The sequence below is a fragment of the Trichomycterus rosablanca genome, chromosome 11, assembly GCF_030014385.1.
Source record: "Trichomycterus rosablanca isolate fTriRos1 chromosome 11, fTriRos1.hap1, whole genome shotgun sequence".
NCBI lineage: Eukaryota > Metazoa > Chordata > Actinopteri > Siluriformes > Trichomycteridae > Trichomycterus > Trichomycterus rosablanca.
In genome coordinates, this window is record NC_085998.1 from 3,871,496 (window position 1) to 3,887,047 (window position 15,552).

A 15,552-nucleotide genomic window follows, 5' to 3' on the forward strand; every position below is an offset into this window, starting at 1 on the left:
ATTGTTTTAAAAAGGGAACTTAGTGCAACTAGACACTACATGTGCAATTTAGTTAAGTCTGTATATCTACGTTCTCCTTCTTTTACACTGCTGTAACAAGTTATTTTCTCTGAGAGGACAATTAAAGTCTTTTATTTTATCTTATATCTTATATCTTGTCTTATCGTATCTCTTGTCTTAAAAGATATAAGATATAAAATATAAGATATAAGATAAGACAAGAGATAAGATAAAATATAGGATTTAACATATAAGATAAAATATAAGATAGATAAAATAAGAGATAAGATATAAGATAAAATATAAGATAGATAAAATAAGAGATAAGATATAAGATAAGTTGAGATCAAATAAGAGAAAAGAGATCATATATAAGATCTAAGATATACTGTAAGATCTCTTGTCATATCTTATTTCTTATTTTATCTCGTCTTATATTGTATCTCTTATCTCTTATCTCTTATATCTTATCTTCTTATCCCATATCTTATCTTCTTATCTCTTGTCTTCTTATATCTTCTCATCATATATCTTCTCTATATCTTAGCTTATATCTTATCCTATCTCTTGTCTTATCTTATATCTTCTCATCAAATATCCTCTCTTATATCTTATATCTTCTCTCTTATCTTCTCTCTTTTATCTTATATCGTATCACTCATCCTATATTGTATATCTTATACTTCATTTCCTGTCTTATCTTATATTTTATATCTTATCTCTTATCTCTTGTCTTATCTTATATCTTATTTTATAGCTTCTCATCTTTTATCTTATATATTTTCTCTTATATCTTATATCTTTTATCTTATCTTATATATTGTCTTATTTCTTATATCTTGTCATATCTTTTCTCTTATTTTATCTTTTGTCTTATCTTATATCTTGTCTTATATTTTATCTCATATCTTTTCGCTTATCATATATTTTATATCTCTTATTTTATCTCGTCTTATTATATCACATATCTTATCTTTTGTCTTATATTTTATATTTTCTCTTGTCTTATCTTATATCTTATCTTATATCTTTTCTATTATCTTATATCAAATATCTTATCTCTTATCTAATCTTATATATTATCTAACCTTATATCTTATCTGATATCTTATCTTAGTATATCCAGTTATAAAAGTTGGGACAAAGGGTAAAATGCATTTTTTAAACGTCTTTTTTCGGACTTTGTCTTTTTTGGCGCTTTATTGTGTTGTATATTTAATATATGATGGATATACTTGCCGTTTTTACAAATCAATCCACCCTCATACTGACAGCGAGAAGATGTTTTGAGTCTTTTTAGATACATCACAAGCACAGTGAGGTGGTTCTGGATTTTGTCCACATTTCCACTGACAAGCAACCCACATCGTTAGTAAACACTCTGAATGCTGAATGTAGTTATGCTTTTCTCCAGGGTGTAGAGTGCTGGGCAGGAACATATGGATACAGCTAGAAATGATCCTGATCAATACCCCTGCCAAGCCTCTCCCACCCAGCCAGTAAAACAGGTCCTGACCCTGAAAAAAAGTGAAATTGTGTGTGTGGTGTTGGTGTGTGGAGTAAGATCGGTGTTAATCTCGGAGGAACGCTCTTCAAAATCTAACAAATTGATCTTTTAACAATGTCTGTTTTCTCCAGCATCAATCCTCACAATGTTGGCATGCTATTATTTCTATTTTTGTCCAAAAGGAACAATCTATGATAAATCATCCCGACTCTTGTTTTAAAGCCTGTCATATTAAAGTCAGGAGCTTTATGAAGGGATCTGCATGTTTAATACCTTCTGGAACTCTTTCATGTGGGTTTGTAGGGTGAAAAAGTGCAGCGGACCCTACTGTGTTTCCTAAAATTGTGGCGAGCCCTCAAGCAACTAAAAAAAAGGCAAATTTTGCTCCTATAAACAGAAAACAAGGTATGTAAAATAATGATATGAATTGTTCTTACTTAGCTTATTTATTGCCGCTGTTGCACTCTTAACCACGTAACACCCAGATTCATTTTTGTGTCATGCTAAGAGGAGCGTGATCATTTTTGTGCCAGCTTGGGTTTTATGCTAATGAGAAGCAGGTGAGCGTGTTTAATACCCAGAGCTCGTGGCGTTCAGTAGGAATTTAGTTTATAACAGATGGAATAGAGGTCAAACTTCACACCGACGCTTCAGCTCTTCCCTCCCCGCGGTACCTCTAACACCAACGAGCCAAACGTGTGGCCAAAAGTATGTGCACACCTGACCATCAGTGTTGGACAGTCCAGTCCAGAATCATGAGCCTTCATATGGAGTTGCAAATCAAATATGTGTCCAGTCTCAATGACCCGACGTAGACTATAGGTAGTTTAAAATAGACTTATATGTGCTATATACACTGATCAGCCATAACATTAAAACCACCCCCTTGTTTCTCCACTCACTGTCCATTTAATCAGCTCCACTTACCATATAGAAGCACTTTGTAGTTCTACAATTACTGACTGTAGTCCATCTGTTTCTCTGCATGCTTTGTTAGCCCCCTTTCACCCTGTTCTTCAATGGTCAGGACCCCCACAGAGCAGGTATTATTTAGTGGATCATTCTCAGCACTGCAGTGACACTGATATGGTGGTGGTGTGTTAGTGTGTGTTGTGCTGGTATGTGTGGATCAGACACAGCAGCGCTGCTGGAGTTTTTAAACACCTCACTGTCACTGCTGGACTGAGAACAGTCCACCAACCAAAAACATCCAGCCAACAGCGCCCCATGGGCAGCGTCCTGTGACCACTGATGAAGGTCTAGAAGATGACCGACTCAAACAGCAGCAATAGATGTGCGATCGTCTCTGACTTTACATCTACAAGGTGGACCAACTAGGTAGGAGTGTCTAATAGAGTGGACAGTGAGTGGACACGGTATTTAAAAACTCCAGCAGCGCTGCGGTGTCTGATCCACTCATACCAGCACAACACACACTAACACACCACCACCATGTCAGTGTCACTGCAGTGCTGAGAATGATCCATCACCTAAATAATACCTGCTCTGTGGGGGACCTGTGGGGGTCCTGACCATTGAAGAACAGGGTGAAAGGGGGCTAACAAAGCATGTAGAGAAACAGATGGACTACAGTCAGTAATTGTAGAACTACAAAGTGCTTCTATATGGTAAGTGGAGCTGATTAAATGGACAGTGAGTGTAGAAACAAGGAGGTGGTTTTAATGTTATGATCAGTGTATGCTAACAGCCTGTTGATTTTCCAGTCCCAGAACATTTTTTTTAATGTAAATGCAGTTGGACCCTTAGAAACTTTAATATAAAATAAAGATGGAGGGGTTGAATATTTCTGTTGCATCTACAGGTTGACACGTTGATATATTACTTTTGAGAACAACAGCCTCTCCTAGGAAATTACCAACCCTATATCTCCAATGTGTCTAAGAATAACAAAGACTGCAGCGAACGTGTGTGTGTGTGTGTGTGTGTGTGTGTGTGTGTGTGTGTGTGTGTGTGTGTGTGTGTGTGTGTGTGTGTGTGTGTGTGTGTGATGGCATGCAGTAGATGGATGACCAGTCCTCACCCACTTAGCAGTAATAAAGCAGCAGGCTGAGTGAAGGTGCTGGACGTGAAATCAATTAAGCATGTGGACGAAGCTTCTGCTTTTAAGCATAAGGACACAAATCTTCTCCTAAACGCTCGTCCCAGTTTGAATGTAAAACTCATTCTAATTTAAATGCAAATTGGATACCAAATTTAATGTAAAACTGATTCTAATTTTTATGCCAGATTGATCTTAATTTTAATGAAAAGAAATTGAATCCTAATTCAAATTTAAATGCAGAATTGATCCTAATTTTTGTGCAATTTTAACACAAAATTGATCATAATTCTAATGCTAAATTTATCCTAAATTCAATGCAACATTGATCCTAATTTTAATGCAAAAACTTGTTCTAATTTTAATGAGAAATTGATCATAATTTGAACGCAAAATTCATTCTAATCTTAATGCAAGATGGAACTCAATTTTAATGCAAAAAGTTATCCTAATTTTAATGCAAATAAATCCCAATTTTAATGCAGCATTAAATCTTTTAATTATTAATTATTTATTTATTATTAAATTATTAAATTATTAATTAAATCAATATCTTTTAATTTTAATTAATTGATCCTAAATTAAACACAAAATTTATTAAATTTTTTATGCAAAAGCTGATTCTAATTTTAATGCAAAAATGTATCTTAATTCTAATGAGAAAATCTATCCTAATTATAATGCAAATTTGCCTTAATTTTAATGTAAAATCTGATCCTAATTTTAATGCAGAACTGATCCTAATTTTAACACAAAATTGATCCTAATTTTAGTGCAAAATCTATCCAGATTTTATCACAAATTTTATCCAGATTTTAACACAAAAGGGATTCTAATTTTAATGCAGAACTGATCCTAATTTTTACACACAGTTGATCCTAATTTTAACACAAAATTGATCCAGATTTTAGTGCAAAATTGATCCTAATTTCAATGCAACATTGATCCTAATTTTAATGCAAAATGAATCGTAGTTTTAGCAATTAAAGCATTTTACTTGAACTTGTACTTGGACTGTTCAGTATGATTTTTGTTTAATGTGAAGGACGTTTTTGAACGCGTCTGCAGACAATAACTTCTGCTTTCCATAAAAATGGTAGTTTTTGTTTAGACTGGCTCATAAAAATGCTACAGTCAGTTATAATTAAGTGTTTTCTGTAGCCACGATATAAAAACTCTGGATTGATCTTGACTTTGTGCCACTTTTGTTTAAAGTGGCTCAGTTTCAGTGAAGAATGTGACTCCAGATCTCGGTTGTTTTTGTTGGACATTATTTACTTGGATGCTGGTAAATCTGAAACTGGTTCTTATTGCATCTAACAGAGAACAGATTTGCTGTGTGTGTGTGTGTCCTCGTCTCAGTGAAAACTAGAACAAGCTTTGCAACACTGACCTCTAGTGGACACCTAAAACATCTGATCTCATTAGTTATTCTGTACAGAACAACACATTTAAATTAGTTCATTAATTAGCCAGGAGCGGCACCGTGGATCAGTGGGTAGCACTGTCACCTCACAGCAAGAAGGTCATGGGATCGATTCCCAGGATTTCCACAGTACAAAGACATGCAGTCAGGTTAACTGGAGCTACAAACGTCCCCGTGTGTGCGTGCGTGCGTGCGTGCGTGTGTGTGTGTGTGTGCGCGTGTGTGTGCGTGTGTGCGTGTGTTTCTTGCCTTTCGCCCAGCGAATCAGACCCATTGTGACCCCAACAATTCTGTGGCTTCATGTGGACCCACTGTGGACGATGCAGATTGGGTTTATGGCTTCATGTGGACCCACTGTGGACGATGCAGATTGGGTTTATGGCTTCATGTGGATCCACTGTGGACGATGCAGACTGGGTCCTTGGCTTCATGTGGACGATGCAGACTGGGTCCATGGCTTTATGTAAACCCACCGTGGATGATGCACACTGGGTCTATGGCTTCATGCGGACCCACTGTGGACAATGCAGACTGACTCCATGGCTGTATGTGGACCAACTGTGGATGATGCAGATTGGGTCCATGGCTTTATGTGGTGCAGACTGGGTTCGTGGCTTCACATAGACCCACTGTGGACAACGCAGATTGGGTCCATGGCTTCATGTGGTGCAGATCCACTGTGGACGATGCACACTGGGTCCATGGCTTTATGTGGACTCACTGTGGATGATGCAGACTGGGTCTGTGGCTTCATGTGGACCCACTGTGGACAACGCAGATTGAATCCATGGCTTCATGTGGACCCACTGTGGACAACGCAGATGGGGTCCATGGCTTCATGTGGTGCAGATCCACTGTGGACGATGCACACTGGGTCCGTGGCTTCATGCAGACCCACTGTGGACGATGCAGACTGAGTCCATGTCTTCAAATAGACCCACACCATGCCTTGCCTTGCCTATGTGGACCCACTGTGGATGATGCAGACTGGGTCTGTGGCTTCATGTGGACCCACTGTGAACGATGCAGATCCCAATGGCTTTATGTGGACCCACTGTGGACGATGCACACTGGGTCTGTGGCTTCATGTGGACCCACTGTGGACAATGCAGATCCCAATGGCTTTATGTGGACCCACTGTGGACGATGCAGACTGGGTCTGTGGCTTCATGTGGACCCACTGTGGACAATGCAGATCCCAATGGCTTTATGTGGACCCACTGTGGACAATGCAGATCCCAATGGCTTTATGTGGACCCACTGTGGACGATGCAGACTGGGTCTGTGGCTTCATGTGGACCCACTGTGGACAATGCAGATCCCAATGGCTTTATGTGGACCCACTGTGGACGATGCAGACTGGGTCTGTGGCTTCATGTGGACCCACTGTGGACGATGCAGATCCCAATGGCTTTATGTGGACCCACTGTGGACGATGCAGACTGGGTCTGTGGCTTCATGTGGACCCACTGTGGACGATGCAGATCCCAATGGCTTTATGTGGACCCACTGTGGATGATGCAGATTGTTTACATAAATATTATGATTCTACCATCTTCATGTCCCAGCAGAACTCGGTAATCAGTCAGGCAGCATCTTCAACTGTCCGAATGTTGGCGATTTGGTGCCCAGAGTAGCTCTCACAGGACTGAAAACCTACGTGGTCTCCTGCTGTCGAGGTGTAAAGGTTTTTCGGGATGGTCCCCAGGCCGAGATAAAACAAACAAACCAAACAAACAAAAAAAGTAAAGCAATGATTTAAAAAATCAAAACACGTTGAAGAACACAGAGCTCAGACGAATCTGCTTTGTGAAACGTTTAATAAATAATAAAATATATTTATTTTCCGTAACATATTTATGTTTGGTGTAGAAACAAAGACCCTTTATCTTCAAAGCTGTGTAAAATCCAGCACAGATCCAAGAGCCCAGAATGACACACGAGCTACTTGGCATCTGATTCGTGAAACTGTCGTACAGTATAAAAACTAGATGACTGAAGGTGCTCGATGAACCGTTTCAGCCGTCTAAGCTCATTAATGTGCTAATAATCTCACGGCCTGATTCATTTTGACTTGTTTTTAGAAATTACAGCATACAAAGTGAATCACTGACAGCGTTTACAGTGATTCTCACACTCGCACGTTATAAATGATCCAATCCTCGTCCGCGTGGACCCGTTTAGGATAACTGGTGCAAATATGTTTAATTATTTAACTACAAACTGGGCCGTTATTTCAGATTGTTCCGCTATTTTTCGGCTGCTCTCGGAACTGGTCCTCATACTGGACCCTTATTTCTATCCGGGCTTGGGACTGGCATTGAGAGCGCACTGACAAGCGCACCTTCCAATGGCTAGGCTGTTTAGCCACCCCCTCCTAGGGACAGTGGTAGCCTAATGGGTAAAGTTTTGGACTATCAGTTAAAAGGTTGAGAGTTCGAATTCCAGCTTTACCATGCAGCCACTGTTGGGCCTTTGAGCAAGGCCCTTTGCGCTCTGACCCCAAACAATCTATCTGAATTCCTGTCGGGAGTGTGTTCCTGTCGGGAGTGTGTTCCTGTTGGGGCGTGTGTTCCTGTCGGGGGTGTGTTCCTGTCGGGTGTGTATTCCTGTTGGGAGTGTGTTCCTGTTGGGGGTGTGTTCCTGTCGGGTGTGTGTACCTGTTGGGGGTGTGTTCCTGTCGGGTGTGTGTACCTGTTGGGGGTGTGTACCTGTTGGGGGTGTATTCCTGTTGGGAGTGTGTACCTGTCAGGGGTGTGTTCTTGTTGAGGGTGTGTTCCTGTCGGGAGTGTGTTCTTGTTGGGGGTGTGTTTCTGTCGGGTGTGTGTTCCTGTCAGGGGTGTATTCCAGTTGAGAGTGTGTTCCTGTTGGGGGTGTGTGTTTCTGTCGGGGGTGTGTTCCTGTCGGGTGTGTGTTCCTGTTGGGGGTGTGTTCCTGTCGGGTGTGTGTACCTGTTGGGGGTGTGTTCCTGTCGGGTGTGTATTCCTGTTGGGGGTGTGTACCTGTCAGGGGTGTGTTCTTGTTGAGGGTGTGTTCCTGTCGGGAGTGTGTTCTTGTTGGGGGTGTGTTTCTGTCGGGTGTGTGTTCCAGTCAGGGGTGTATTCCTGTCGGGAGTGTGTTCCTGTCGGGAGTGTGTTCCTGTCGGGGGGGTGTTCCTGTCGGGGGGGTGTTCCTGTCGGGGGGGTGGTCCTGTTGAAGGTGTGTTCCTGTCGGGGGTGTGGTCCTGTTGAAGGTGTGTTCCTGTCAGGGGTGTGTTCCTGTCGGGGGTGTGTTCCTGTCTGGGGTGTGTTCCTGTCGGGGGGGGGTGTTCCTGTCGGGGGTGTGTTCCTGTCGGGGGTGTGTTCCTGTCGGGGGGGGTGTTCCTGTCGGGGGTGTGTTCCTGTCGGGGGTGTGTTCCTGTCGGGGGTGTGTTCCTGTCAGGGGTGTATTCCAGTTGAGAGTGTGTTCTTGTCGGGGGTGTGTTCTTGTCGGGGGTGTGTTCCTGTCGGGGGGGTGTTCCTGTTGAAGGTGTGTTCCTGTTGGGGATGTGTTCCTGTTGAAAGTGTATTACTGTTGAAAGTGTGTTCTTGTTGGGGGTGTGTTCCTGTTGGGGGTGTGTTTCTGTTGAAGGTGTATTCCTGTTGGGGATGTGTTCCTGTTGGGGGTGTGTTACACTATTTTTCGGCTGCTCCCGGAACTGGTCCACATACTAGACACCTATTTCGATCCGGGCTTGGGACCGGCACTGAGAGCGCACTGACAAGCGCATCTTCCAATGGCTAGGCTGTTTCGGTCACCCCCCTCACATCGGACGATAGCTCATTGTGTCTATGCAGACGCCCGACTGCCTGATAGCACCGCTGAGATTCGAACCCTGATCCCCAGATCTCAGCAGTAATAAGGTGTTTTAGATTACTACACTAAAATGCTCTTATTACACTAAAAACATATTTACAGCGCCCAAATGACACAGCAGGATATTCTGCTGGCACACCAGCACCGAGATTCTGAACTTCTCGGTTCGAAACTCGTCGTTGCCACCGGTCGGCTGGGCGCCATCTAGCGGGCATAATTGGCAGTGCCTGCAGGGAGGGATGACTGGAATCTCAGGGCGGGGTCTTCAGACGCTGTGTAAGGACCCTGATTGGCGGATAGAGGCGCCTGTGCAGAGTGCATGGGTGGAAAAGGGTTCTGTTAAGGGCTGCATGTGGGTCGGAGGAGGCGTGAGCAGCAGTATACCCTCCTCGACTGCAAGAAATCAGGAATCCCCCAGCAGCGGAAGACAAATGATATATATATATATAAACGTCTTTACGTAAACGCTGACCTTCACACACGCCAAATCCTGAATTTAATACTGACTGGTCTAATGATGCAGCCAGAAGCTTCACACAGGTTAATTGGCAAATTATTGGCACCTGTGGTTACATAGGCTTGGCATACAAGGACTGTATAGTGAAGAATATGCAATATTTGAGTGTTATTTTGCTCTAAACGCCCTAAGAAGTGTAATAAAACACATTTTAATTAAGATTTAAATACATATAAAGTCTCAGGATCTGCCAAGAAGCAAAAATCAGGTCTATGGTGGGTTCTCAAATCTACACGAACTGATCCAGTGAGCACAGAATCATCCTTGTAGCATCATTATCTTTTCTAGTCCCTTGATATCTTGATATTAACACGGTAGGGTCTAGAAAAGAGGATCCTGGAGTCTGGAGAGGTTTAAGCTTTTCACTGATCAGACCATGGGTGGTTCGGTTGGTAGCACCTCATAGCAAGATGATCCTGAGTTTGATTAACAGATAACAAACAGATGAATTGATATGAAATCCTTGTGCAGATCGCTTACAGTGAGATTTTACCATGCACAGCTTTGATGAGGAAAGGTCAGTGTTTGTTTACAGTGTTAAAGACTGGACAGTAGATCAGGCACTTGGGCGGGAATCACAGTGCATGTTATCATACTAGCAAAACGTATATATGTATAACAGATCATTAATAACATTTACACACACGATTTACACCACAGTTCTTTACAATCACTCGATTACTGAAGGAACATTTACAAACCGGCGATCAAATCAGAGCCCCAGAATCAGACAGTGTAGTAATTAATGACACTGAGAAAAATCTGTAAGTAATAAATATAAACATTCATGGTTAGTCGTGTTTAAAGTGGAAGTGTCAAACAGGGTTAATTATATTGGCAGGAAAGAGCTGAGCAATTCCACAGCTTAAAAAAACACTCATGTACATTTTTATGAAAGCTTTAATAAGACCCAAATCTTAAAATCTAGTCACGTCAATGACACCGACCTGGCCGGGCACTCAACAGACGCAGAGGGGGAGCGAAAACCGGATGAAACATCACAGAAATATTGCTAAAATGTAAAGAAACGATTTTATACCTGGCTGGTTTAATTATGAAGCCAAAAGCTTCACACGGGTCAGAAAAATCTGGACCGGGGACATAATTATGTACATCAAGCAGACGAATACTGCCATCCGGCTGGGCTGAGTGGCCACATGAACGATGGCCTGTTGTTTATATAGGGGTGGGGTAGTAGAAAGCCGGATAGGGTCTCCTCATAACTGATGCAACTGCGACCTCTGCTGGCCGATTGATGCCGCCTGCACAGGGACGGGGAAGGAGTGCGCTGATCAGGGTGTGTCTCTCCGGACACAGAGCTGATCCGCATTAGCACTCGCCTAGTGCAGGTGAAAAGATGCATACGGCTGCTGCCCACGTGTCGGAGGGGGCGTGGGTTAGCTTCGTTCTCCTCAATCAGAGCAGGGATCGACATTAGTGGAGAGAAAGCATGAAAAATTAAACAGAAAGTCACAGATTTTGAAGTTTTTAACCTCAAACTTGATTATTAAAGTATTCAGATCTCTCTAAATGTTTAATTTGATCAGATATATTAGATTTTTTGGGGTCAATGTGCATATAATGTTACATATAAACACATTTAAGATGTTAAACCGTATGTTTTTCTCTTTTATTTCTTAACAATATAAATTATTTTCTCATATTAATTTTCAAATAATATGTACCTTCATTTAAGTTACGTTTGTTTGTCTGTTTATTAGGATTTAAACGTCGCGTTTTACACTTTGAAATATCCACGATATTTAATTTAGCTACTGAAGTGAGATCAGATTGTTTCCCAAATGTTTATTTATTAATTGCTATTTTATTTAGCACAGCCAATTCGTCTTTTGTTGCTGGAGACTCCGGTCGTGTCCAAGGAGGGTATATTAATAACAGAATAATAGAAATTATTTCCTCATTCTGATATTTTTGAATTAACATGTTACGTAGTAATATACACTATATGGACAAAAGTCTCGAGTTCTGATAGTTCCACCCCACCCACACGTCCTATCAGATGTATAAAATCAATTTAATTAATGGAATTACATTCCTCATGTGCCAACAGTTTGGTGTGGTGGTGTGACCTTTAACCCTGTTGAAAACCGCTGGGATGATTTGGAACGTCGACCGCGATCGCGCAAAGCCTTCTTGTTCAACGTGGGTGCCTGACCTCTGCCTGAGAGTGTTCTTTTGACTGAATAGGCATAAATGACCACAGACACAGTCCACAATCTTGTGGAAAGCCTGTCATTGGCATAAAACAGAGGGTGGAGATGCCACCGTGTTATATATAAGGTTTTAGGATTATTTTAACCGTATAGTGTTCTGACGGGGGACGAACATGTGAATCATGCATTGAACGTTGGACCAACACAAATTCCTCGAAATCCATGTGGTTTGGACTATCAGATTAGATTATCGTGATTAAAACCATGAGCAGCCGAAACGAAACCATAAAATACCAGGTGATACGAGAAGGTGAAAAGATCCATACGTCCACACACAGTGAGATTAATTAACGTGCGATTAATTACCTTCATTGCACATAAACATCAAAATATCAAAAGAAAAGAGTTAAAGTAGTACATGAAAAGTCTCCTCACTGACGCTAATCAAAAACCTGACAGAACAAACCTGTCAGTAACAAGTATTCCACCTCTAATCACCTTGAATCACACTGAGTGATGCAAGAATACAAACTATAAACTACAGGGGGTGAAACATCGCTGTAATGTGTATAATAAGGCAAACGGATGAGTAAAGATGTAGATCTTTAAATGTACGTGTGTAAGTGTGAACGAGGCCCGAGTGCATCGTGAGAAACAAAGCTGAGTTAAACAACCCAAACAACTCCATTATCGAATAAAACAAGCACAATTCTGTTCCTATCACACTAGGAGTGAATTAAAAATGCCACAAAAACACCCAAAGGTGCTGATGATTCATAATGATACTACATGTTTAACATTTTCTACTATGTTACAGCATGAGAACTGTACAATATATGAACCGGTAGGTGTATTAAACATTACAGATGCAAATAATGCATGACCATGACTTAATAAGGAAGGGTGTGGCAACACGACCCTTCTACTTCGGCCACAGCTAACATAAATCTGAGCTATCTCAGTGGTGAAGGTACTGGACGGTAGCTGGTTCAAGCCCCACATCCACAACGTTGCTACTGTTGGGCCCTTGAGCAAGGCCCTTAAGCCTCAATTGCTTAGATTGTATTCATCACAATTGCACATTTTTATTGCTTTGGAAATGTAATCTCAGATTTATATAAGCCAGGCCTCGAAGATATACCTCAAACCTGGATATATCATTCTTATGCTTACTTAGTCGTGGCCATGCATTATTATTTATTTATACTGCGGAATAGTACTGACTGTAGCGCATTATGGCCCCTCTGTTTGGTCTGGCACACGTACAAGAATAGTCACAATATAAACTGGTACACACCAGGGCACATTATCAGTACTTATCAACGAGTGAGATAGAGTTTTAAAAATCTAATTTTGGTCAAATCTCAAAAAGAAAATAAGTTTTTTAAAATATGTGTGTACTTGTACCATTTGGCCATTAGATGGCGCACTCGCTCCTGTTTATATCTACTGTTAAGTGCACTAGGTGAAACACAGCTGGTCTGAATGAGACACATGGCACGCTGGCACCGTTTGGCCACTAGCTGGCTGTACAGTGAGGGAGGTAGAAAGCGGGTGTTCACGGTGAGAATGGCGTGGCCCTGCGGCAGGTGGATTTGCTAATCTTAAACGCAGTGATAGAGACAGAACCGGACTAACAGAACCACATGGCACGTTGGCACCGTTTGGCCCTCAGCAGGCACACTTGCTCTTCTCCTCCGTGGGCGGCTCCTCCAGCTGGCTGCCACTGTGCCCGTTGGAGCGCATGGCGCCATCAGGGATCCACGATCGATCCACGCACCTCTCCATCCGCTTCATGATCAGGTCCAGCAGAACCTCGATGGTCCGGGACACGTTCTCACCGTTGGCCGCGCTCGTCTCAAAGTACGGGATGCTGTCGGGAGCACAACAGGATTATTATTATTTTTTTTTTTTTTTATTATTATTAATATTAAAATAATTATTATTATGTATTATTATTTATTATTTTATTATTATTATTATTATTTATTAATATTATTATTATTATTTATAAGGTTTAATAAATTATTTAGAATTAAAACAGCTTGTCAATTGTTATTTAGTATAGAGTACAACTAAAAACATTAATACAGATCATTCTGAAAACTATTATTATTATTAAGAGTATTATTACTATTATTTTTATTATTGTTATAACATTAATAATAATATTAATAATAATAACTAAAAATAGCAATAGTAATAGTAAAAATAATAAAAACTAAAAATAGTAATAATAAAAATAGTAAAAATAACATTAATAACTAAAAATAGCAATAATAATAGTAAAAACAATAATAATAATAACAAAATAGTAATAATAATAATAATAGTAAAAAAATTATCATAACTAAAAATAGTAATAATAATAATAGTAAAAATAATAATAACTAAAAATAGTAATAATAATAATAGTAAGAGTAATAAAAAATAGTAATAATAATAATAATAACTAAAAATAGTAGTAGTAATAATAACAATAATAATATTAATAGTAAAAATAATAACGGTAATAGTAATAAAAGTGTGATCATAATAAATAATAGTACCAATAATAGCAAAATTAATAACAACCACAATAGTAAAAATAATAATAATAAAGTAGTGATAATAATAATAGTAACAATAATAGTAATAATAACAAAAATAGTAAAATAATTATAATAGTAATATTATTAATAATAATAATCATAGCAATGATAATAGCAATAAAAAATTATAATAAATGTTAATAATAATAAATAAAATTACCAACAATTAATAAGTCAAAATAATAATAACTATAATTAATAATAGTACTAATAATTACTAATAATTAAGACTACTAAAATTACTCAAAATAAAAGTAATAATTTATGATAATTACTATTATTTTTATAATACTATTATTTTAATTACATGATTATTATTAATATTTTTAATTATATTCATCCTTTTAATTATTATAAATTCGACTATGAGTGATTTAGTCAAAGCTCAAACTCAAACCCTATCAAACGTCTGTAGAGCGACCTGAAGAGACGCTCACCATCCAGTATCTCAGAACCTAAGAGGACCTGCTATGAACAATAGGATAAACCACCCAAATCTGGGCGTGCTAACTTCATAGAGATTGCATCCAAGCAGAGCTGCTGTTATAACTGCTATAAACTTTTTATTATTAGGAAAGTTTTGAAAATGATGTGGGCTTGATTCCGAGCTAATATATTTGCTATTTTCGCTCATTAATCTTCATTTAATGTGAATGAAATCAACAGGTCTAAACCAGGGCCGGCGCTAGGGGGGGGCTGAGGGGGGCATTGCCCCCCCAAATTGTGTCTTTGCCCCCCCAAGCACAATGCAAGCAACGGCTATTTTTAAAATTATCTCTGAACCAATCACAAAAATGCATTTTGTTTTACAGTGTGAAGATATTTCCTTGCTTATTCCTGATTGGCTCTTTTGAGTCATATAAAAATCGGCAGACTGCCCCAAACAGTTCAGTTCGGCAGTATATGTTCTGTTAGTGTGAGCGAGAGGCAGGTATACTGGTAAACACTTTTTTTTTACAGAATTAGTATTCTTTTGTTTTCTTTATATTTTAATTTCCCAATAATATAAATATTCTCACTCATTCCTATTTCCACGTTTGAATATTCTCAGTCTGTGTGTAGGTACATTTGTCAGCTTTGACTTAAATTTGTATTAAAGCCTTTCAAGAAATAGAGTTGTTCTATTAGTAATGGCAATTTAATTAAGGGGGCGTATTAAAATGAAATACAATTAGATAATCTTTTTTCTCCATTTACATAATCAACATGTATTTTTTAATCATTGGGTTTTAAGTTTAAGTTCGAAAACATGCATTTTTATTTCTTTACCTCATACATCACTTTAAGCCAGTATCAATAGCTTGGCTGTCATCATTCATGCACAAATCAAGCCTTGAATATATTTCTGGCTTCAAAAACATGACTATCAACATGCCCCCTCATTAGGTTTTACTGCCCCCCCAAGCAAAGCAGTCCAGAACCGGGGCTGGTCTAAACACATTCT

The 15,552-nt window shown here is 39.5% G+C and overlaps 1 protein-coding gene across 1 annotated transcript in view; it reads right to left on the reverse strand.

Annotated features, from left to right (window-relative positions):
* Positions 1 to 12,292: 12,292 nt before the first annotated feature.
* The window catches only part of rab27a (RAB27A, member RAS oncogene family), a 29,893-nt gene continuing 26,633 nt past the window's right edge, over positions 12,293 to 15,552 (reverse strand). The window contains exon 6 of the mRNA XM_063004854.1: positions 12,293 to 13,390. Coding sequence (XP_062860924.1) covers positions 13,189 to 13,390 — 202 coding nt within the window. The 3' untranslated portion in view covers positions 12,293 to 13,188. The remainder of the gene's footprint in view (positions 13,391 to 15,552) is intronic.